The sequence below is a fragment of the Ammodytes marinus genome (genome assembly GCF_949987685.1).
Source record: "Ammodytes marinus genome assembly, chromosome: 13".
Taxonomy (NCBI): Eukaryota; Metazoa; Chordata; class Actinopteri; order Uranoscopiformes; family Ammodytidae; genus Ammodytes; species Ammodytes marinus.
In genome coordinates this window covers 3,658,763-3,682,624 of record NC_137217.1, presented here as the reverse complement: position 1 = coordinate 3,682,624, position 23,862 = coordinate 3,658,763, and the positions used below count along the sequence as shown (strand labels likewise).

Sequence of the window (23,862 nt, the reverse complement as noted above, 5' to 3'; positions counted from 1 at the left end):
CCCCCCCATGTGATGGAGGAATGCACAGTGCATATAGGGGGCGTGGCCTCAGTACCCCTGCAGTACTCAGTGTGCTATGTGCAGCTTGCCAAGTGTACTTGCATGAAATCTGGTTGTTTTAGTCAAGATTATGCTAAAATATATGTTCCCCAACTATATTTAAAATCACTGTTTAAGTCTCTGTAAACTTGGTCTAGTAAAAAGCAATATATGATATCAAGTTGGGTGTGTCAATAAATTTGAAATTAAATGTTCATAAATATTATAAAACTTAGTCGAAAAAACAGCTTTTTACTCTAGAACGTTTGCCAGGACTGACATAACATAGTTAGAATGATTTACCGTAGTGCATTTGGGCTGCTTTACATTTTGTAAATTCCCGTTTATTCCCCAAATTCCCGTTAATTCCCATGGAAAGTTTCCAACTTTGAAAATTCCTGGAATTTTGCAACCCTGTTAAATATAAATAATAGCCTACTGAATTTTGTTAAAAATGTCCAGAGTTCTGAAGTTTTTTCTGCCAGACAAGATACAGTTGTAAGTTTATAAGATCATATAAAAGGGATGTGGATTGACAGTCAATGATTTTGAGTTCATTGATGGACATTTTAGAATAATTATTTATCTAAGACTTTTGGACTTTAAGCAAAGTGTCAGTAAAGGCACCTTGTTGACTAACTTGTCTAAATATTGTAATCCCATGTTCTTGAAATGGACTTAATGGCCTGTCATACTAAGACTTAATGGGCTGTCATACTAAGACTTAATGGGCTGTCATACTAAGCATTGCCTGTGTGTCCAGATGGATCCGTCCCTGTTGCTGTACAGGAATGAGCTGGTGGTTGAAGCGGGCAGGAAGCTGGATAAAGCCAGGATGATCCGCTTTGAGGAGCGCACAGGCTACTTTGCCTCCACTGACCTGGGCCGCACCGCCAGTCACTTCTACATCAGATACAACACCATAGAGGTAAACCAGTCACTTCTATAGATACAACACCATAGAGGTACATATACCAGACCATACATCACTACAAAGCTGTTATCCCTCCTTTCTAGTATATGTAAATGTAGTTGCAGGCGCTTCCAGACCAGAGTTTCTTTCATTACTGAACCTTATTGACTGTATGAAGTCAGTAGATTATCTTACCTGCAGAATGCTTTCTCTGTGTGTTCTGATCCAACTATGTGACCAGAAGTTATGAGAAGTACAGACAGAGAGAGTCTGTATCTCTACAGCAGTTGGCACTGGTAGTGACAACACTCGCCCAGGCATGCATGCTGCGTTCAATTGCACGTGGAAAATCAGGAACTTCAGACACGGCAGCACACACAGTTTGCAGAAAGACCTTTTCATCAGTTTTGAAAATGTGGGACCTAGGACCATGTCTTATACAAACCATAGACTGTATATAAAAGATAAAAACTATTCAAAACTAACAGATGTACTGGAATGCACACAGGTCTGAACTCAGTACTACTGAGTCTGAAGCTCCCATGTCCTGAGTTAATGAACGCACCGCTGCAGCACGGTTAATACAACAGAGCCCCTCTGATACTATAACAGGGCAACGCAGCAAATACAAGAGCTATTATCAGTGGGTCATATGCTCAATCACACAGTGCCAACACCCCTGTTGTGCATTTCATTTGGATCAGTGATGATGTGTGGTGCCATGTCATCTGCTGGTGTTGGTCCACTGTGTGTTATCAAGTCTTAAGTCAGTGTCGTGTGGCTATCAGTGCTTCATGTTTGTACTTTGTTCTTTACTGTCATGTAATGCTGTCCAATGAAGAAACAACCAGGGTGTATTGATTGCATAGTTTAAGAGCTGATGGCGAGACCACAAACACAGTTAATACACAGTTAAGACATTCCTGTATACCTGTACTATGAGTCAAAACAAGTATCCCAGCCCAATGCATCAGCTAGCACGTATTTAATGGGTTATGTGTTATCATTTTAACCTTGCAAATGAAAGAAACCTTGTGTGTTCACTGCAGATATCTCAGTCATTCACGCCATTCATTTTCTCATCCTTTGGCGTCTTCCCATTCCATTAGATTTTTTACATTTCATTTAGCTGCTGCTTTTATCCAAAGCGACTTCCATTAAGTGCATTCAACCATGAAGGCAGAAAACTCAGAACAACAAGAATCCCGCAAGTACTATAGCTTCAAATAAACCAAACTACAAAGTGCCACACGGAGATGTATTAAGCGCAATTTTTTTTTTTTTTTTTTTTTTTTTTTTTAATGTCGAAGTGCAGTCTGAAGAGATGTGTTTTAAGGCTGCAGCGGAAGATGTGTAAACTATCAGCTGATCTGATGTTAATGGGGAGCTCGTTCCACCATTTTGGAGCCAAGACAGCAAACAGTCGGGATGTAGTCGAGTGACTAGATGACCCTCGGAGTGAGCCTTCTGCTGATTGTAGCTCCATTAACCTTCTTGTCTATATGTCCCTCTTCCCTCCTGTGTAGACCTTCAATGAGTCCTTCAACTCCCAGAGAACAGAAGCAGACATCCTCAGCATCGTGTCCAAGGCTGAAGAGTTTGAACAGCTCAAGGTGAGAGGGACCTCGTGTGTAGGCTGCAACAATGGCTCACTGACTTATCTTAAAGAACTACTTCCCTGGTGGAAATATGAAGGTGTATTGAACTCTGAGATTCTATGTAGTATACATGTGCAAGCATTTTAAAAATCGGTTCATCCTAGCCAGAGAAAAGGCAGAAAGAATGTTTTATGGTCTCAGGTTAGGATTAACGGGACAGCTGGGGCAAGGGAAGACTGAGGAAAGACTGAGGGAAGAAAAACCTCATTCATGATATTATAATGGTGATTTTATAATGATAGAACGCTGGTTCCGTATGGGTGAAGTATTCCTTTACGTTTAAATTAGGTGAATGAGCCTATTGAAGTATGGCAAGGCCAGGTTTATTACTATAGTACAATTCATACACAGGGTCATTCAGAGTGCTTTACAGGGGCATACAAGTAAATCAAGATTAGACATTAGAAATTGCGAGAAAAGAGATGAAAAAAACAAGGAGCAAATACAGGCAAAGACCAATTGTTAAAAAATAAAAGACAATAAAAAACAAGCAAAAGTAAATTATAATCATAATAACAGGTTAAAAGGGAAACATCCAAAAATTCTTCAGATTTGATTTGACACGTTTTTTCTGGGAGTTTGTTCCAGATATGTGGTGCATAAAAACTAAAGGCTGCTTCCCCATCTTTAGTCCTAACTCTGGGGACTGAAAATAAACCTGTCCCATGATCCCCTGTATGAGCAAACTAGATAGCAAAGCAATCGTTTAGTCTGAATGATTAGAGCTTTTACTCCTAATAGTAAAAACTCTATGAAAAATGTAAATATGAGTGTCTTAAAGTGTGTGTGTGTCTGTCTGTCTGTCTGTCTGTCTGTCTGTCTGTCTGTCTGTCTGTCTGTCTGTGTCTGTCTGTCTGTCTGTGCAGGTGCGTGATGAGGAGCTGGAGGAGCTGGAGCAGTTGTTGTGTAACTGTGAGCTGCCTGCTGCGGGCGGAGTGGAGAACAGCTACGGCAAGATAAACATCCTGCTGCAGACCTACATCAGCAGAGGAGAGGTGGACAGCTTCTCTCTCATCTCTGACCTGTCCTATGTGGCTCAGGTGAGGGGACAGGGACACACACACACACACTGCGTTCCGAATCGCATACTCTTTCTTTTTTCTATTCTACATACTACATCCAACGATAAAAATAATCTACCGGTAGTTAGGATGCAGTAGGCATACACTTGGTGACATACTTTTACTTATTTATTTCATCATAACATTGCGCCTTGATCTTGCCTTTATTTCCGTCGCATCCCTGTTTGTTTTCATATGGAGGCTCCGTTGATGTGGCGTCACTTCAGATTCGCACTGGATTATGGGTCAGAATCGCCCAAATAGGATGCTGTTTTCAACACAAAAAATCTTGGCCGGATGTAGTAGACATCCGGGTCTTTCTAACCATCCTAAATCTGGCCACAAGAATCGGGACATACTAAATCTTTTTTTCTACCATACTAAATAGTAGAAAGTATGCGATTCGGAACGCAGGGACACTGTCAATTAGTTTATACGGTTTTTCCTCTGTGTATATCATTGTGATTTTACAGATTTTTTTATTTTATTTTCCTTTATTTCTTTTTTCAAAATAATATTGTGTGTTCTGTTATTGTGACTATTTTAATCTCTTGACTGTGCAGCACTTTGGCTCACCTCTGTTGTTTTTCAAATGTGCTTTTTTAAATAAAGTTGGATTGGATACATACAGACACACACACAAAAAGATAAAACAGCATATCAGTGAGTCAAATCAGAGTTCACACACATCTAGTGCCAACAAGGAACCTGTCCTGGTGCTTGTGTTCTCTCCGCACTAGTACAGGCTGAGCCCCAGACACATTTCAATGATCCAGAGTGCATTCAGATCCCATTAACACCTGACCTGATCAATCCTAACCTGCCCCACACTGGGGCAGTGGATCAGGGATCAGCCCTGTGCCCTGACCCCTCTCCTCTCAGGACTGACAGGAGCAATCCATCAGTGCACACAGCTGTGGCCAACCTGGACACAGTGAAACCCAGCAGACTTGATCCTTATCACATGATCAATCACCTCTATATGGACCAAACCAACATCGCTGTTTTAAGCTGCTACCATACAAGCTGCAGTCCGTGATTCTGGAGAATGCTTGTTGTAAAAAAATAAAAAATTGTCAAAATCAGTGAATATCTCCTCACTATCCGCTACCTGTCTGTACTGTTTGCCGCTCGAAAAAAAACCAATGTTAATACACAGCCTACAGCAACAACTTGAACCCTAAACTAAGAGGTAGAGTCAGCAATTATGGAGAATGCTTGTTAACAAAATCACTTTTTGTCAGAATCAGTGAATACCTGTCTTCGCTGTGTGTGTGCTATAAAAAAAAATTCAGTGTTAATAAACAACTTAGGCTCTTTAAACGGGCATGTTGCTTGGCACGGTGGGCCCCCCTTGTAAACAAACCCCATGTTTACATACCAGGTAAAGTCTAGGCTGTGTATCAACACTGAATTTTTCAAAAAGTGATTTTGTCAAAAGGCATTCTCCAGAATTGCTGAGTCCACCTTTTATGTTGTTTTATGTAAGGGGTTCCAACTTCTTGCTGTCTTGGGGAATGGAAAGTCATCCGTCCACACATTGTTAGCCTCATAGCATAATTGCCTAAATCATATTTACTCTACTCTACATCTACTTTACCCTACTCTATAACCCTTAAGATATGACTTAGGCAATTATGTTATTAGGCTAACGAAAAGTAGATGTAGAGTAAAGTAGATGTAGAATAGAGTAGATGTAGAGTAAAAGTAGAGTAGAGTAAATATGATTACAGCAATTATGCTATAAGGCTAACGAAATGTAGCAGTGTTATCCACAGTATGTATTCCTGGCTTTGAATTTGAATCATAATCGTTCTTTTGTCATTTTCTCTCCAGAACTCGGCCCGTATCGTGCGTGCGTTGTTTGAGATCGCCCTGAGGAAGCGCTGGCCCACCATGACCTACAGACTGCTGACTCTGTGTAAGATGATAGACAAGCGTCTGTGGGGCTTCTGCAGCCCTCTGCGCCAGTTCACCCACCTGAGCCACGTGGTGCTCAACAAGCTGGAGGAGAAGAAGCTCACCGTGGACAAGCTCAAGGAGATGAGGAAGGACGAGATCGGTAAAAAGAACTAAACTTGCTGCATTCTAGTGGAGATAGGATCGCAAAGCACACTTAAATACAGATATGATGAACCCCAAATGGCGGGTGTGAAGATGCCGTTAATGATTTTGCTGGAACCGGGGAAGTGATTTGCCTTAAGGGGAGACATTGCAGGGGAACAGAGGGGAACTTACGACATATATTGCAGTATATCCGTCCTGGAAGAGGGATCCCTTACTCTGTCAACTCTCCCTGAGGTTTCTAATTTTTTTTTAATCCCGATAAAGGGTTTTTTACTGGGAGTTTTTTCTCAGCCGAGCTAAGGGCAGAGGGTGTCATACTGTATGGAATGTAAAGCCCACTGAGGCAAATGTCTATTTGTGATATTGGGCTATACAAATTAAACTGATTTGATTTGATTTAGAGTCAAATGTTAGAGATATCATCGTGAAACCAGTTGATAACTAACATCAAAACAATAATTATTTTGTATTCAAATTTTTCTGAAATGTTTTGGATAAATGTGCAAAATGTAGCAATACCTAACTAATTATGTGTGAATTTGCATCTCTTTAAAAAAAAACTAGATCTGCTTGAACGTTGTTTTTAGTTTCTAACTTACTGTACTTGTGAAATGACTGGCTGTATAATTTAGCTTTCCTTTTATTTGGGAATATACGGTACTCTCTATACTCTGCATCAAACCTATCCAGGAAGTAAACACATGCTAATGCCAGTGTGTGTGTTGTTCCCAGGTCACATGCTGCACCATGTCAACGTGGGCTTAACAGTCAAACAGTGTGTGCACCAGATCCCCTCCATCTTAATGGAGGCCAACATCCAGCCAATCACACGCACCGTGCTGCGCGTGCGTCTCATCGTCACACCAGACTTTCGCTGGAATGACCAGGTAAACTAAAGATGGATGACATATACTGTAATACGCCACCTCAGTGGCACCATGCAATACCAGAAAGGGTTAAATGGGTCCAATTCCATAAACCTATTTTGAAGGCTTTTAAAACAAGATGTTGGTTGCGTTCCAAATCACATACTTTTTTTCCATTCTACATAGCCTACTACATCATAAACATTTTCTAGTTTGCATTCAGTATGCTAAAAAGAGGACATACTTAAAATGATTTATTTCATCATAACATTGTGCCCTTGATCCTGCCTCTTTGCTTATATATCCGTCTCGTCGCTAGTTGTTTTTATACGGAGGCTCCGTTGATGTGGCGTCACTAGCAGAAAGCATGGGGGTTTGGAGCGCAGGTGTGGTGTCTGGACTCAGGCTGGATACTGGTAACCAACATGGAACCCCCATGTCCCATCTCACCCTCCGTTCCAATCCCCATACTTCCATACTATTTAATACGCCAGAGAAAGATTTAGGATGTCCCAATTTTAGTATGCTGAAAATACATTAATGCCCCACTCACTCCAATAGCATTTTGGAGTATTCATCTTTATTCTTGACATTTCTTGACATACTGGAAAAAATTCTTCCTTATCTGAATTTTTTTCTCTCCTCTGGCCCTAAAACTCTTCTGTACTTTAGTATGTAGTGTAGTAAAAAGAAAGAGTATGTGATTCGGAACGCAGGATGAGTGTGCAGACAGACGGACAGACAGACAGGCCAGAGAGGATCATGGGAAAGCTTTAGTCCTTTTAGTCTGTGTTCTAGGAATCTGAGTGGAACAGGAAGCTCATTGTAGCGAGGTCTGAATATGAAGATGAATGTTTGTGTCCGATTAGCAATGCATGCTCCGATCATGGGAGAGAGGTAATGGAGGAGGCTCTGGCTTAAGCCCTGATCCGGCTGCACAGCCCCAGACACATGTAGTGACACATGAGCTGCCTGCCTGATGGCACCCAGGAACTACACCACACTCACACATTATCACACACAACCGGAGAGGACTCTTTATTGTTCTTTTATTTTTCTTTATTTAACCAGGAAAGTCCCATTGAGATTAAACACCTCTTTTTCAAGGGAGTCCTGGCCAAGAGGCAGCAATAAATTACATGGAACACAACATAGAAACAGAAATTAAAATGATAAAAAAACAGTCAGCAATTAAAATAATAAAAAACAGTTACAAGTAAATTACTACTACTACTACTACAAGTAAATGAGGTGGTCAACAATCCCAAGATTTATCTCAAGATTAAGAAGGCAGGGCTTTCTGGAAGGTTGATACGTTGAATATTGTATTTAAAAATACTCATTGGTCATATTTTCTATTATATAGTATGTTGTGGCAAGTGATTCTATTAGCAACATTTTACTAAATAAAGAAAATGAAGAAGACCGAACTTGTCTTTAAGTATTTTATCTTGCTAGGAGAGAGGCAGTACAGAGAATGATGAAAACATTCACTTACAAACAGCAGTAGTGTATCTATGCAGTTTAGAGGAATACTTGAGTTATTCTAGAGCAGTCTGTTGACTACATCAGTTGACTTGTAGAATACGGCGGCAGTGGTGAAGTGGGTAGGGAGGTCGCTTCTGGAGTCCAGGGTCGGAGGTTCGATCCCCCACCTACCCGCCACATGTCGAAGTGTCCCTGGGCAAGACACTGAACCCCAAATTGCTCCCGATGGTTCAGAGGGTGCCTTGCATGGCAGCTACTGCCATCCGTGTATGAGTGTGTGTATGAATGGGTGAATGTTGTAAGAATTGTAAAGCGCTTTTGGGCTGAGAAAATCGGCTAAAAAAAGTGCTGTCTACAGTAAGTCTACAGTAGTCCATTTACCATTTTAGAATAGAAGTCAGTTTTAGGTAACATCAAAGTGAAACTAAAGTAATGAGCTGGGAACAGGATGGGTGAGCCGAGGACCGAATAGGGACTTCACGGTAGATAGCATTGTACAGGAATCAGCAAGTTCAGTATTGTAAATAGGCCTTAAAAGTAATGTTTCCATTATACAAGTATTTGACCTTTTTATGTCCACAAATTGGAATTATTCAATTACCCCCCTTCTATTGGAAGGTGGGAGGCGCCAATTGTCAGTGTTTGGAAAAAAAAATGTCCTGTCTGGACTGGATTATTGCCTGGGGGTCAAAATGAATTAAAGTGAAATGATTTAAATCAAAACAGAAAAGATCCAAAGACGTTATTTTACACGATAATGCCAATAGTCAAGGGCCTGTTGAGAAAATGTTGAATCTATTGATTGAATGCCTATTGATACTGATAAGCAAAAAGGTGCATTCTTCAGTGACATACATATATAAAGCCTGTGTTAACTATGGTATAGTCTATGGTAAAAGGGAAGTCGGTGGGAAGCAGCATGCCCAATGCACACATATAGCAGAAACCCAGAAATCACTAGTATTCCTTTATTACACATGCCTAGCTTTACTATATGGTGGTTGGTGATTGTTAATAGTTTAATTAAACACCAGTTTCTATACAAAAAAAGGCACACATATATATGTAAGTTTGTATAGTTTTGAATTGTTTGTTTTGTGTGTTTTTCTGTTTCTTAATGTAACCTTTGATCATTCATGTGACATGAGTGCAGCTGTGTGTTGGACAGTGTCTGATTGAGATGTTGTTTCAGGTCCATGGGTCAGTGGGTGAGCCCTGGTGGTTATGGGTGGAGGATCCCATCAACGATCACATCTACCACTCTGAGTACTTCCTCCTGCAGAAGAAACAGGTCAGTTCTGATCCTAGGTCTGGGCTTGATCCTTAAAGACTACATGAGGACTGCTGTCTTCTTGTTTCCACCATACAGTCCCAGACAAAAGTCTTTTCACTTATCAATTTTGTAGAAACAACAGCTTATAAACTGACTTTTAATTAATCCATTGGTTTTAAAAAAATGGCTCTTATGAAAGCTTAAACCCTCCCAAATTATGTTTAATAAACTAAAATAAATTTGCTTCACTGAAGAAATATTGATCATTTAATGAACACAGAAAGGTCAGATGTTGGCAGGACAAAAGTGTTGTCGCCTACAGAGAGTAATGTGAAAATGTAACAAATAATTTACTTCAAATACAAAAATATGTTGCATAACATCAGTGAATTAAGTAGTGGTGCTGTGAGATCCATATTTAATATCTTGTATGACTTCCATGAGCTTGAAGGACTGCATCCATGCGGTTCGACAATGATTCATACAATTTATTGATGAAGTCATCAGGAATAGCAAAGAAAGCAGTCTTACATGCCTCCCAGAGTTCATCAAGATTCTTTGGTTTGGTCTTCCATGCTTCCTCTTTCATTCTACCCCAGACATGCTCAATGATGTTCATGTCTGGTGACTGGGCTGGGGTAAGCAATTCTGGAGAATGTTTGATTTTGTCAACAAATGTACTGTATATCCGACCCATACAGGTGGTGACAGAGGAGCCCCAGCACATAGTCTTTACCATCCCTATCTTTGAGCCTCTCCCCTCCCAGTATTACATCAAGGCAGTGTCTGACCGCTGGCTGGGGGCAGAGGCAGTGTGTATCATCAACTTCCAGAACCTCATCCTACCAGAGAGACACCCCCCACACACCGGTACACACACTCACACACACACACACACACACACACACACACACACTCACACACACACACACACACACACACACACACACACACACACACACACACACACACACACACACACACACACACACACACATACGGGTACACACACACACACACACACACACACATATGTTTAGGACATGACAACAGGGATTTGACTCCATCTCTGGACTACAATGTAAAGATACTGATCCTAGGTCTGTTAGTCTGTCCAGTTGGTGGACTGTTTGACAGCGTTACATTACAGTTGGTGCAGTCCATTGTTAGGAGCCACTGCCTACTCTGGGACTGGAAGAAACACATCCAAATGAAAGAAGATGCCGTTTAAGATGTGTGTTTATGGACTTCCGGTGGCCCGGCAACTAGAATGGCAGCATAGAAAGGAGCTCCTGCATCGACATAAATAATACCCCGTAATTCAAGTTCTTAACACGGCTAAAGTGAGTTAAACTCAAAGAATGATGGGTGGGGGTAAAAAGAAAAAGGAGGGAGACAGGTCTCAGAGTCAAACCGACCGAGAAACTCGAAACAACGGCAATGCTAGCAGTAGCGAAACTCGCAGTGAAAATGGCGACGACACGGAGGATGAGACTGCACCTGCCACACTCAGCTCCCTGAGGAGAGTGGTGAGTGAGGTGGTAGCCGCTGGAATGCGGGATCTTAAATCAGAAATGAAAAAAGAACTGTCGCAAGTAAGAACAAGCTTTAAAGAAGACATGAAAAAGCAACTGAACGAGCTGACTACCGAAATTAACCAACAAGTGAGTGCCGCTACCGGCAAAATAGAGGAGGTGGCGGAACGACTGGGAGAAATTGAGAAGAACATGACAGGGAAGGAGAAATGGGACATTGGCGTTAAAGACACTCTTATCCAACTGCTTGACAATCAAAAGTTTCTCCAGGAGAAGATAACGGACTTGGAAGGGCGCTCAAGGCGTAACAACTTAAGGATTTATGGCATCCCCGAAAACGCAGAGGGCTCTTCTATGCTACGGTATGTGGAACATATGATTCTGACTGAACTGGGGGACAACGTGGGCCTCCGCGGAGAGGGGAGTCTGGGAATCGAGAGAGCACACAGGTCGCTCGGCCCACAGCCACCTGCGGGCGCACCCCCGCGCTCTACAGTGCTACGGTTCCTACAGTTTAATATTAAGGAGAAAATCCTCCACGCTGCATGGAAGAAACCCATCTGTGTTCAAGAAAAGCGAGTGTACTTTGACCACGATTACGCCGAGAATGTACAGCAGAGGAGGAAAGAGTACACTCCCATCAAAAAAGTGCTCAAAGAAAAAAGGATCCGCTTCCAAACTCCGCTGACGAGGATGCGCGTGCACTTCGATTCAGGCACGGTCACGTACAGCAACGCCGAGGATGCCGCGGAGGATTTAAAGAGACGTGGATTCACAGTGGGTCCGCTATCGTTAAGAAGATCCAAAGACATCACCGTGGAGACCATCAACAAACTTCTACCGTGGAGTACAGCAGGGACTGGGCGAGCAGGGAACGCGCATAACTACCAGGAGACCGCACGCGAGAAGCTGAAGGTGTTTCAGAGGCCAGCCAGCCAGGATGCCATAATAATGGATGAGTAATTTTCTCCGCCCCTTCCTCATAGAGATATGTTAATCTATCTCCACCTGTAAATTCATGGTTCTTAAGCAATCAATACCTTAATTGAATGTTACAATAAGCTAAATAAGCTATAAACATAAAGGCACAGTAAAGACTCATGTGGAACCTGTGACCTCCCTTAAATATAAGTCATTATAGCAGTGGTTCGATGCAGCTGACCTTCATAATAGGCCACCACTTTTTTCAGCGTTTTATTTTCTCATATTTTATTTCCGAAGTACTGCTGAGGGGCCCCACTTAGTGGCATTCCCCCCTCAACCTAAAGAGGTTTCAAGAGAACCTCCGAACTGGAAGACCTGTTCTGTAAGTTTATCACATGTTCAGTGAATGTTATATCTTGTGTTGTGAGGGCTTTGACTGAATTCTTAAAGGTACAAGAAAACATGTTTATGGTGACTAATGTGAATGCAGTATTATAATATACAGTCTTGGAATGTGAATGGCATAAACAATCCCATCAAAAGGAGCAAAATAGTTGCAAAGTTGAAACGAGAAAAAATTAATATAGTTTTTCTGCAGGAAACGCATCTGTCTGCTATAGAACATGAGAAATTTAAGAAAATTGGATTTAGAAATACCTTTTTTTCCTCACACAGGACAGGAAAGAAAAGGGGAGTAGCCATTCTTATTCCGAATTCTGTTTGTTTTGAATTGATCGCAGAACATAAAGACAAAGAGGGTAGATTTGTTCTAGTCAAGGGAAAAATAGAGCAGGAAGAAGTTACACTGTGTAACGTATATGCACCCCCTGGTAGCAGCATCTCTTTCTTCAGGGAGGTATTTAACCTCATTGCTGCAGAAACATGTGGCACATGTCTATGTGCAGGGGACTTTAATTTACTTCTTAATCCTAAATTAGACACAACAAATCGAGTGAGAAGAAAGAATCTCTTAGAAAAACAAATAAATAAAATTCTGCAAGACCTTGGACTAATTGATATTTGGAGATATTTACACAAACACGATATTGATTTTACCTTTTACTCTGCAAGGCATAATATATACTCTAGAATCGATTATATCTTCATGTTTAGCAGAGATTTCCATAAGGTGAAAGATTGCACAATTGGACAGAGAGATATTTCTGATCACTCAGGTTTAACTTTGAAATTTACTTTAGATAGAAATCCTAAAACTACTTTATGGAGGCTGAATACTGGTTTATTAAATAGTAATTCATTTAAAACTGAAATGGCCAAGGAAGTAGAAACTTATTTAGAACATAATGATAATGGAGAAGTCAGTCCTGCAATTCTATGGGATGCAGCAAAAGCATTTCTTAGAGGAAAAATCATCGCTAAGTGTGCTAGGCTAAAAAAGATCAGAGATAAAAAGCTGTCAGACTTGCAGAAGCAATTAAAAAATCTTGAGCAACTTCATACTACTAACAACGACCCCTCTTTACGTGAGCAAATGAGGCCTGTTAAGCAGGAGATAGACAAAATTCTTAGTGAGGAAATTGAAAAAAAAATGAAATTTTTGAAACAGCGATATTATGAGGCTGGGCCTAAAGCGTCTAAAATGCTTGCATGGAGAATTAGAAAACAGCAAGCAGAAAACTCAATTCACAAAATTAGGGATCCTATCACAAATAAGGTAACTACTAAATTAGAGGAAATTCAGAGTGCATTTGAAAAATATTACAGACTACTATATACACAGCCAGACAAATCAGACAGACTTACAATCCAAACATTTCTCTCTTCTTTAGATCTCCCCTCAATAGGTAAAAATCAAAACGAGGAGTTAATTTGTGAAATCTCAACTGAGGAAATAGATAATGGAATCTCAAATCTTAGAGCCAATAAATCACCAGGCTGTGACGGATTTCCTCCGGAGTGGTATAAGTGCATGAAAAAACTCTTGGTTCCTTTACTGAAGGCTTCTTTCAACTACACTCTCAGGGGTGGGGCTCTCCCGCCATCATGGAGCGAGGCATTTATTTCAGTAATACCAAAGGAGGGAAAAGACAAAATGGACTGCAAAGGGTATAGACCAATAAGTGTCTTAAACATAGACTATAAACTGTACGCAGCTATATTGGCTAAAAGATTAAACACAATAATGCCTTCCTTGATAGATGAGGACCAAACAGGTTTTATAAGTAATAGGCAAACACACGATAATATTAGAAGAGCCCTAAACATTATTAATCAAATTTCAAAAGGAACATCAAGCGCAGTCCTTCTCAGCCTTGATGCCGAGAAGGCATTTGATTCGGTAGGATGGGATTTCTTATTTCAAGTTATGGAAAGATTTGGTTTTAGTGATTCATTTATACAATGCATAAGAATGCTGTACTCCTCCCCAACAGCGAGGATAAAAGTTAATGGGAGCCTTTCGAATCAAATAATGCTACAACGAGGATGTAGGCAAGGTTGCCCATTAAGTCCACTACTTTTTAATTTTTTTATCGAGCCCCTTGCCCAGGCTATCAGAGAAGAGACTGCTCTGGAGGGTATAGATGTGGGAAGTGTAGAGAACAAAATTTTTCTATATGCGGACGACGTCCTTGTCACAATTAAAAATCCTGAATCTGGTATCCCATTGCTTATGAACATCCTGGGAACATATGGGCAATATTCTGGTTATACACTGAACGTGCAAAAAACCCAAGTCTTGACCTTTCATTTTACGCCCTCAAAGCAATTGATGGACAGCCACCAATTTAATTGGAACCAATCACAACTTAAATATCTTGGTGTCTCACTGACTAAAGACCTTTCACAATTATATGATGTTAATTATAAACAGATAAATAAGAAAATATATGATGATCTGGGCAGGTGGAGCTTGCTCCCCCTCGACCTCGGCAGTAAAATTCGGACAATCAAAATGAATATTCTCCCAAGATTATTATACTTATTTTCAGCACTTCCAATAGAGATTCCTGCAAAACAATTCAGAGAGTGGGATAAACATTTTTCAAGATTTATTTGGAGCAATAAACGACCAAGGGTGAGATACTCAACATTACAACAGCCGGGGGAGAGGGGTGGCATGGCCCTGCCTTGTCTTAAAGATTACTATCTGTCAGCTCAGCTGAGGTATCTTGTATGTTGGTGTAACCCATCTTATGAAGCTAGGTGGAAAGATATTGAGCTGTCTTTAATTGAAATACCTATCCAGTCAGTTCTGGGTTGCCCTGGCAGGTTTAATGATGTTCACCAGCTACATAATCATTGTACTAGTTTCTCTCTGAAAATGTGGTCAGATGTAGTAAAGAAATATCAGCTCTGTAGAGAAATTGGAGTGTTGAGCTGGCCTGCATTCCATCCACACTTCCCTCCAGCTATACAGGACCATAGGTACAAACAATGGACTAAGCGAGGAATCACCTCCTTCTGTAGGATAATAAAGAACGGAAACCTAAAATCTTTTGAGGATTTGCGTCAATCTTATGAGTTGGGTAAAGAAGATTTTTATCGTTACTTACAGATCCGCCACTTTTTTCTGAAATCAATGAAGACCCCTAATTTAACTGAACCCTCGAAAATAATTCAAATTTTTATAGATGCTTATGATTCCAAAAGTACCAAAGGTATCACTGGAAAACTATACAAAAGCTTTACTTTATTGAATAAAAACTCAACAGATTATATTAGACAGCGCTGGGAAAAAGAAGCTAATATAGTAATTCCAGAAGAAACGTGGCTTCAAATTTGGAAAAATCAATCCACTTCCACAAACTCTTATTTCTGGCGAGATTTTTGTTGGAAGAATTTGATAAGATTTTTTATTACCCCTAACCAGACATCAAAATTTAGCGATACGCAGGTCTCCTGCTGGAGGGAGTGTGGTGGGATTTCTGCAGACTATGTCCATGTTTTTTGGTCTTGTCCTTGTATTATACCTTTTTGGAGGGAAGTGAGAGAGTTAATTGTGGAGACTCTGGACATAATATTTGACTTTTCTTTTAACTGTTTATATCTTGGAGAACTCCCTGAAGGTCTCAGTAAAGGAGACACTTACCTCCTGAAGATTTTCATGGTTGCAAGTAAAAAAGCAATTACTAAATGCTGGCTCCAGAAGAATCCTCCTACCATGAGACTCTTAACAAACATTATAAACTCTATCCAGGCAATGGAGAATTTGACTTTTGTGCTGCGGCTTCAAAAGGATAAAGGAGAGGAATACTGGAAAAAATGGGATCGCTACAAACATAAAGACTCCTGATTATATTTCACTCCATTCCAATGTGAGAAATATTTGTATTGTATACTGCACCTATGCTTTTCTTTTTTGTACCTGCTTCCAAATGTGTGTACTGTCATGTCCTAGCCCTCTTTTGTTTGCTTGTTTGTTGTTTTATGCTCATATATAAAACGAAAAATAAAGTATAAAAAAAAAAAAAAAAAAAAAAAAAAAAAGATGTGTGTTTATATTATCTGTTCATGTCTTAAAATAATACCATAGTCCCGGTCAGGGTTATCTGATTGTTTTTTTCTGCGTCTGCTGCTTCAAATGAAAAGTGTTTTTCTCTGACGTATCATTGGGAGGCTTTTATAACAAGTCAGCTACAGCTCCGGAAAAAATTAAGAGACCAGTCTGGATTTTTCTTAGATCTTCATCTATCAATGATTTTTGAGAAGTGGGACAAAACAGGGTGCAATGTTGAAAAAATACAAACCCTATGTTTCGGCAAATTAAAAAAAAAAACACTGTTTTGGACGTCATGAGAAGATAACAAGTGTCATATATTTGACATAATAAAGATAAAATAAAATTTAAGGGGATAATTGTGCTCCAGACATTCTATTCTTAATCCCTAATAACATCTACAATTTTAAATATTTTTATTTTTAAACATAACAGCAGTTACATATGGAAGACGGCCTTTTGTCCCGGTTCTCAAGAATAACTGCTATACATAACTTATTGAAAATGCTCTTAGTGACAAAAAATGCATTGGAATTTGGTAGAAATGTTGTCAATAGTGTATAGAATAAAACCAAAATGTTCATTCTACTCAAACATAAACTTATAAATAGTCAAACGAGACACACTGAACATTTGGAGCGGTCTTTTCATTTTTTCCAGAGCTGTATATAAATTCCATTATGTATCGGTTATTAGAGCTGTTCTTTAAGGCAAACACTGCCGTTGAATAGGTTAACAATTAACATGAGACTTTTTTTTCTGTAGTATAAATTGTCCATATTTTGACTAAACTGGCATCTAACACTGGCATAAATAAACAAATACACTCCCTTAAAACACCAACTATAACTTCCAGTCAGCTTCAAAATGGCGACTCACTCACCACCACAAATGGCTTAGCTGCTTAAACAGACAAGCCAGACCAGCCCCATGAAGACTGGAGAACAAAAGCATGTCATCCTCCCATACTCCACCCATCCACTCCTCCACACTGTAAGAAAGGAAGCAGGGTTTTTAATGTCTGACCACGTTTCCCTTCTCAGCAAGAGCACACCAAATTACAGGACGGCCAGCGTACATATATATATATATATAAACGTCTTTTTATCATGTTCCTCTATACACAACAAAAATAAATCTGGTGTTCAAAGTTAAATGGAGACATAGGAAGAGCATGAATCACATTAGAACATGTGTATTCATAGGGCCAGTTCCTCAGAATACTTACAGTATCTTTGACATATTGTATATTGTGGTTGTTAGCACTTAGTTATGCTGACATGTGTGGATTCAAAACCGTTTCCATAGTATTAACCATATTAAAAACAAAAGGAGAACTTAGTTTTTGAATCAGATGTTTTGTAGTTCAAGATGCTTTATTTTGTCATTGCACATGTTTCAGAACAACGATAATCTGTTTACAGTTAGACCCCGCCAAGAGACATAGAGTGACAGTAACCAAACATGGGAGACAGGAGGGGATACACTGAAGAGTCGTCTAGCGTGCGCTGCGCCCCTTAAAAGTAGGAAAGGATAAAGAGAACAACAGGGAAAGACAGGTTAAAAAAATGCTACTCTCACACTCCGTACCGTATGGGGGCGAAGTGTGTGATTAGTACAAAAACCACCTTGGCATAATAAGCAACATGATAACACCACAAACAAATAGAACAAGTCGACAAGCACAATAAAGGTACGGGTTAAGGGTTTATGGGACGGTAGGTGTCACAGCCCAGTTCACACTGCTGAAGTACAAACGAGTAGTGTGACTAAAGCTTCAGCCTCAACATGCTTATGAGTGAGCTTCCCTTCACTTCATCTTCTTGACATACATACTACAGTATGTTTGAATGTTTGCCTGCCACAAAAAGTATTTTCTGAAATGAATCCAGTTTGATCTTACACTAATAATACACCTCATTTATACAGTGCTGCTTGAAAGTATGTGAACCCCTTGAGTCTTTTGGAATTGTATTTATATTTAATAGGGCTGTCAAATTAACGCGTTAATTTCGATTAATTAATCACAGAAAAATTAACGCGATTTTAAAAAATTAACGCAGATTAATCGCCCTTTGACCCGGTGCAAAAGTGGTGCGCTGCTGCACCTGTAGCTTGCAGACACGGCCCGCACGGGTAAAAGGGAGAGAAGCAGGGGAAAGGGGCCGAGGGCTCTATGGTCGGTTTATGGGATGCTTCGGGCAAATAAGCATGAAGGTAGGAAGACATCTTACTTTATTCTCCGCAGTGTCTGTGCATTGATTTAGTGGGTGCAACAATGTAGGTTCAAAACAGTATCTCTCAATCTTCCTCCGTGTGTCTCAATTTTGTTTGCTAGCTGTCTCGTCTCCCGCATAAACGGACACCCGCCCCGTGTGTGTGTGTGTGTGTGTGTCAATATTTTTGCCTATGAGTACGACAATGGGGAATGAATCGGCATAGGCTATGCGCATCTGTGGCAGTGCAGCGCTGTCTGTTGTGGGAGATGTGTCGTCATTTAGTCTGCTTGTTTTTTTGATAAAATTCGGCGCTAGTTCCTAATTTAATTTCATGTTGAAACCTGGTTGAGGGGAGGAGACAGAAGTTACGAGAGACGGAGAGAGAGAGAAAGAGAGAGAGAAAGAGAGAGAGAGAGAGAGAGAGAGAGAGAGAGAGAAACAAACTGTAGTAGGCTATACAGCTGTTTATAAACAGGCATAAAAGTGTCATAAAAGTATGCGATTAATTTAGATTAATTAATCACAGAGCCTGTAATTAATTAGATAATTTTTTTTAATCGCTTGACAGCCCTAATTATTTAACCATAATTAATTCACAAACTTTTGCACATACAGAAGTTGGCAAATCATTTTTTTAATCTGTTTTAACAATTGATTTCCGGAAAATAAAAATGTTGATCTGTTATTTCATATAAAAAATACTGGTATTGATATAAATGAACGATTTAATGGTTAAACTGAATACAATTCCAAAATGCTCTAGGGGTTTACATACTTTCAAACAGCACTGTATAGCACTTTTCAAAAACACAAAGTGCTGAAAACAGATAAAAGCAGAATTAAAACAAAGGGCATACAATACACTTCATCAACAGACACTAATGTGGCCCTACAAAGAATAAATAAATCATTCTCACCTTCTCACCTGTTGTTCCCTTTCAGAGCTGCTGGACTTGCAGCCGTTGCCGGTGACTGCCCTGGGGAAGCCGGAGTACGAGAGCCTGTATAAGTTCACTCACTTCAACCCCATCCAGACCCAGATCTTCCACACGCTCTACCACAGCGACACCAACGTGCTGCTGGGAGCCCCCACCGGCTCGGGCAAGACCATCGCAGCAGAGATGGCTATGTTCAGGGTCTTCAACGAGTACCCAGGCGCTAAGGTCTTTGTTTAAAGGCAATGTGATGACTTGTCTCTGTATTTATATATAGCAGCCACCACCTGGAATCTTAGTTCATAGCGATGCTTCAACAGTGGACGCTGTAGTAATACAGGTCCTTCTCATATAATTAGCATATTGTGATAAAGTTGATTATTTTCCATAATGTAATGATAATAATTGAACTTTCATATATTTTATATTCATTGCACACCAACTGAAATATTTCAGGTCTTTTGTTGTTTTAATACTGATGATTTTGGCATACAGCTCATGAAAACCCCAAGTTCCTATCTCAAAAAATTAGCATATCATGAAAAGGTACTCTAAAGGAGCTCTTAACCTAATCATCTGAATCAACTAATTAACTCTAAACACCTGCAAAAGATTCCGGAGGCTTTTAAAAACTCCCAGCCTGGTTCATTGCTCAAAACCGCAATCATGGGTAAGACTGCCGACCTGACTGCTGTCCAGAAGGCCATCATTGACACCCTCAAGCAAGAGGGTAAGACACAGAAAGAAATTTCTGAGCGAATAGGCTGTTCCCAGAGTGCTGTATCAAGGCACCTCAGTGGGAAGTCTGTGGGAAGGAAAAAGTGTGGCAGAAAACGCTGCACAACCAGAAGAGGTGACCGGACCCTGAGGAGGATTGTGGAGAAGGGCCGATTCCAGACCTTGGGGGACCTGCGGAAGCAGTGGACTGAGTCTGGAGTAGAAACATCCAGAGCCACCGTGCACAGGCGTGTGCAGGAAATGGGCTACAGGTGCCGCATTCCCCAGGTCAAGCCACTTTTGAACCAGAAACAGCGGCAGAAGCGCCTGACCTGGGCTACAGAGAAGCAGCACTGGACTGTTGCTCAGTGGTCCAAAGTACTTTTTTCGGATGAAAGCAAATTTTGCATGTCATTCGGAAATCAAGGTGCCAGAGTCTGGAGGAAGACTGGGGAGAAGGAAATGCCAAAATGCCTGAAGTCCAGTGTCAAGTATCCACAGTCAGTGATGGTCTGGGGTGCCATGTCAGCTGCTGGTGTTGGTCCACTGTGTTTTATCAAAGGCAGGGTCAATGCAGCTAGCTATCAGGAGATTTTGGAGCACTTCATGCTTCCATCTGCTGAAAAGCTTTATGGAGATGAAGATTTCATTGTTCAACAAGACCTGGCACCTGCTCACAGTGCCAAAACCACTGGTAAATGGTTGGACCATGGTATTACTGTGCTCAATTGGCCTGCCAACTCTCCTGACCTGAACCCCATAGAGAATCTGTGGGATATTGTGAAGAGGAAGTTGAGAGACACCAGACCCAACACTGTGGATGAGCTTAAGGCCGCTATCGAAGCATCCTGGGCCTCCATAACACCTCAGCAGTGCCACAGGCTGATTGCCTCCATGCGACGCCGCATTGAAGCAGTCATTTCTGCGAAAGGATTCCCGACCAAGTATTAAGTGCATAACTGAACATAATTATTTGAAGGTTGACTTTTTTGTATTAAAAACACTTTTCTTTTATTGGTCGGATGAAATATGCTAATTTTTTGAGATAGGAATTTGGGGTTTTCATGAGCTGTATGCCAAAATCATCAGTATTAAAACAACAAAAGACCTGAAATATTTCAGTTGGTGTGCAATGAATCTAAAATATATGAAAGTTCAATTATTATCATTACATTATGGAAAATAATCAACTTTATCACAATATGCTAATTATATGAGAAGGACCTGTATAGTCAAAACCGAAATTATTCATACCCCTGGCAAATTTTGACTTAAAGTTACTTTTATGAAACCAGCAAGCTTTTTCTTGATTGGAAATGACACAGGCTTCTCCCAGAAGATAATAACACGATGAACAAGAGGCATCATTGTGTAAAAAAAAATATTTTTCAGCTTTTAGTATTTACATTTGAACAAAAAGTGGCATGTCCAAAATGATTCATACCCTTCTCAATAATCAATAGAAAAGCCTTTATTTGCTATTACAGCAATCAAACGCTTCCTATAATTGCTGACCAGCTTTTAGTATGTCTCCACTGGTATTTTTGAGCATTCTTCTTTAGCAATGAGCTCCAACTCTTTCAGGTTGGAGGGTCTTCTTGCCATAACCCTGATTTTTAGCTCCCTCCACAGATTCTCGATTGAATTCAAGTCAGGTCTCTGGCTGGGCCACTGTAAAACGTTAATGTGTTTGTCCGCTAACCATTTCTTCACCACTTTTGCTTTGTGTTTTGGGTTGTTGTCGTATTATTAAAAAAATACAAGAAGTTCCGCATGATGGGAAACCTATGAGGACGTGGTCGGAAGCCAAACGTTACACCTGTACTGGCCAGGAGGATAGTGAGAGAGGTGGAAAATAATCCCAGGATCACCACCAAGGACATCCTGGTTAATGTTGGCTCTGCTGGAGGCAAAGTTTCATGGCAGACAATCCAACGGACACTGCACACTGCTGGGTTCCTTGGGCGCAGAACAAGGAGGATGCCACTTCTCCAGATAAGACACACAAAAGCGCGCTTGGACTTTGCAAATGCTCATCTGGACAAAGAAGAAGACTTCTGGGGCCTCATTTATAAAGCTCGCGGAGCACAAAAACCTTGCGTAGACGGGCAGAAATGTGCAGCAAAATGTGCGATGGCAATTGTTGGTCTTTATAAAAACATTCTTTGCGGAGAAGTCTGCCTATTCCCACGCCAACTTTCGACCATGCGTAGAGCTACCGCAAGGTTTTCCTGACTCGGGGAATCAGCGACAGTCAATGGCAACACCATGAAATAAAGCTCAGTCATCAGAAAAACACAGACAAATGACTGTGAAATGCTTGGCACCCAAAATTTTGTCAATAAAATGTATAAGCTTAGGCTACCTATAGTTGCGAATGTATGGCTACTGTAGTCTATGGCATGCAGTTGTGATGTAGGTTGAATTACTTATCAAGTAGCCTAGGTCTACATGTTTTGGTTATATTTTATAAGTTGAATCTTATAGCGCTACTCTATAATAATATCCTATACGTCGGGAGGTGTTTCCGTGAGTGGCCAGCGGGAGAGCAAATTTTAAGAGGTGTGTAAAAAGTAGTTTTGTACAAAGTTAAGCCCAACAGTTATTAATTAAAACTGTATATTTCTTTAGATAAAATCATGTTATGAATTTAGCAAATCATTACACGCATCTCTTTCCCATAACAATTCACCCTGGAAGATTAAACTATAATCTGACGTTGTTGGAAATGTGTGGATCTCACGGGAGATAAACAATTCTCTCAAATAGAATATAGGCATTATTTCACTTGTCACACCATTTTATATAAGCTACATACTACAGGTACGCTAATACGTGATATTGCCTACAGTACAAAGGTGGGCGAAACTGCTTAACAAAGACTAACGACTGTGCCAAGCATGATATGTGATAAGCGCGCGCGTGTGTGTTTGTGTGCCAGTTACTGCAGCACACGCACGTCACAGGCTTTCTTCCTTCCCAGTCGCTTTCTTTGCGGCCGGTTGCCTCCCTTTTTTCCTCATGTCAGTCAAAATGCTGTGCTTATTAAGAGCATCACCATATTCAGGAGCTATTTAGCATTCGCCATGTATGGTAGATTGTGGGATGAAACTGGGAGGTGAAGTGGGAGGACACGGGGTGGAGATCGTCCGCGCACAATTCACCGCAGGTGGGTATTTATAAAGGGAAGATTGCGTGCAACTGTGCGCCGCACAGTTTTATAAATCTGAATTTTTTTTTTGCGCAGCACATTTTTGGCTTTGTGCGGACGCAATGTTTTAGGATGGTTTCTACGCACACCGTTATAAACGAGGCCCCTGGTCTTCTGTTTTATGGTCAGATGAAACTAAATTGAATTGTTTGGCCACAATGGTTACTACATTTGTCATCTCATCCCTAAGAACACCATCCCACTGTCAAACATGGTAGTGGGAACCTAATGCTTTGGGGTTTTTTTTCAGCCAATGGACCAGGGAACCTAATCACAGTAAGGCAAGGCAAGTTTATTTATAAAGCACATTTCGGACACAAGGCCATTCAAGGTGCTTTACAGATGCAAAAACAAAAACACATCAAGAATAGAGCACACATTAAAAAAATACATTAAAAAAAAAGCGAATGAGAAACATGAATATAAATAAAACATAAAATAATTAAAAAGTTTAAAAAGAATAAAAATAAATAAAAATGTAAAATTACAGGTTAAAA

The 23,862-nt window shown here is 40.4% G+C and overlaps 1 protein-coding gene across 1 annotated transcript in view; it reads left to right on the top strand.

Moving 5' to 3' along the window:
* ascc3 (activating signal cointegrator 1 complex subunit 3) overlaps positions 1-23,862 on the top strand; it is a 202,833-nt gene that overhangs the window by 125,173 nt on the left and 53,798 nt on the right. The window contains exons 18-25 of the mRNA XM_080039406.1: positions 803-967; positions 2,479-2,565; positions 3,477-3,650; positions 5,508-5,733; positions 6,471-6,625; positions 9,285-9,383; positions 10,067-10,235; positions 19,445-19,665. Of these exons, the coding sequence (XP_079895532.1) occupies positions 803-967; positions 2,479-2,565; positions 3,477-3,650; positions 5,508-5,733; positions 6,471-6,625; positions 9,285-9,383; positions 10,067-10,235; positions 19,445-19,665 (1,296 nt within the window). The remainder of the gene's footprint in view (positions 1-802; positions 968-2,478; positions 2,566-3,476; positions 3,651-5,507; positions 5,734-6,470; positions 6,626-9,284; positions 9,384-10,066; positions 10,236-19,444; positions 19,666-23,862) is intronic.